This window comes from Plasmodium gonderi (assembly GCF_002157705.1).
Source record: "Plasmodium gonderi DNA, contig: Pgo-contig_344, whole genome shotgun sequence".
NCBI classification, from domain to species: Eukaryota; Apicomplexa; class Aconoidasida; order Haemosporida; family Plasmodiidae; genus Plasmodium; species Plasmodium gonderi.
Window position 1 is genome coordinate 507 of NW_021629245.1, and position 1,925 is coordinate 2,431.

At 29.7% G+C, this 1,925-nt stretch overlaps 1 protein-coding gene across 1 annotated transcript; it reads left to right on the forward strand.

Moving 5' to 3' along the window:
- Positions 1–160: 160 nt before the first annotated feature.
- On the forward strand, positions 161–1,209 carry PGO_002980 (Plasmodium exported protein, unknown function; the record flags this gene model as incomplete). The annotated part of the gene is made up of 2 exons (XM_028691226.1): positions 161–203; positions 509–1,209. 2 exons carry the CDS (start codon positions 161–163, stop codon positions 1,207–1,209), a joined length of 744 nt encoding a protein of 247 aa, XP_028547027.1.
- Between the last annotated feature and the right edge of the window lie 716 nt (positions 1,210–1,925).

Sequence of the window (1,925 nt, forward strand, 5' to 3'; positions counted from 1 at the left end):
TAATTTACATAATTTAATCATATTTCCATATGTTCTAAATATCAAAACGCAAGAAAATTTAATGTGATTTTACAACGTTGTAAATTACCATAATTATGGTTTGTCTACGTACATAAATAATTTTTTAAAATTTTTTGTTGAATTGAAAAAACAAAACTAAATGAAAATTAATACATACAAAATGGCTAATGTACGTGTTCGACGTATGAAAATAGCAATTCTCTGGACCAGGATGAATGTATTGAAAAATATATAGGCATTCTTAAATCCATTTGAGAGGAAGTTGAAAAATTATACTAAAATTTAGTGGAATGCGAAGTACTGAATGAATATATCAACAAAAAAAGTAATGAATTGGAGGAATGTAAAACAAAATGGCTCTTAAACCTACATATACATAATGATGATAAAATAAAGAGCTTAAAAAGAAAATGTAAGAAATGTTCTGAGGATACTAATAATACAGAAATTCTTGGACAAGAGGATACTAAGTTATAACGTGATGAAGAAGGTTTATTTGAACAAAGCGATGCAAGTGAGCATGAAACCAAATCTACAAAATTAGAAGAAGATGCTTTACAAAAAGAATTTGATGAAGGCTCCCCTACAACTAGCATTTCAGAGGAACAACGTTCCCGAGAAGATGGAAGAGAATATACTGAAGTAGATAATTCAAGAAATGAACAAGTATTTCATCAGGATCAGCATGACAAATTTTTGCTCGGGAATGAAATTGTGACTCTTGAAGAAAAACCACTAGCACAATTGAGACAACAAACTGATACATCTAAGTGTCCAGAAAGAGCGCTACAACCTATATATGGCGCACATCACGAAGAAACTACTGAGTTAGATGCTCGTAAAAATGATCCTTCAAGGTGTAACCTTGAGGGTAAATCATGTGATCTTGGTACATTTCAAGCAAATTATTTAAACGAAAATTATCTTCAAAGTGAACTACAAGATGATAATGCTGTAGTTCCCAGAAAGTCTTTTTTGCAAATTCGTGATAATAAAGGTGATTCAATGTCAAATGATGATCGTCAACTTATTTCTGCAGAACCCTCTAGTGATGCAGAACATTTTATTAAAACTTGCTCTGGTAAATGTGATGTTCACGAACCTTCTAACAGTGTAATACCCATTAGCGATGATCGTAGTAAGATACAGCATTTTTCTATAAATCATAATTATTATTCCACATGTTAAAATGGAATTCTTCACACTACAAAATATATATAATATTTTTTTTTCTCTAAATTGCTAGAACACTCAGTTTAATGATTCCGCGAATTTTGAAGCAGATAATCTAAAATATTCTGATAGAATTATGCGTACTAATTAACGTTTTCATGCAGAATATAAAGAATCTAGTGCCTATGAAACTGAGCACATTCAAGGCAAAATATATCATCTAAAATGGAACAGTCATAAGAACGTAAAAGAACAATCTAGTGTATCTTACAGTGAAGTTAATGGTGATCAAGAAGAAGGCACAAGTAAGGAAAAACATATTCACTGCCCTTATTCATGCTATACTTCTTATTTACTTGTACATAAATTGGCAACATCTGAAGAAAATTGTCATTCGGAATTTACTGTTTCTTTAAAAGTATTACCTTTTCATCAAAAGATTATACCTCTTAAAAATCATACATGTAAAGAAGAAAATTTCATTACATCTTGCATGTCATAAAATACACTTCGTATAATATTTAATGCAATTATAGTTACAGTGAATACGAGTACCACTGGAATTAGTATTAAGCCTACTGAATTTAATGGAAAAATCCAAGAAGTTTCATATGAAAAACATATACTAATGATTATAGTGCCAGTGGCTATTATATTATTATTGACGTTTCTTATAAAAGTAAATTAAGATTTATTGCGTTATAAACATTATTCCTATCTTTTAAATGTTT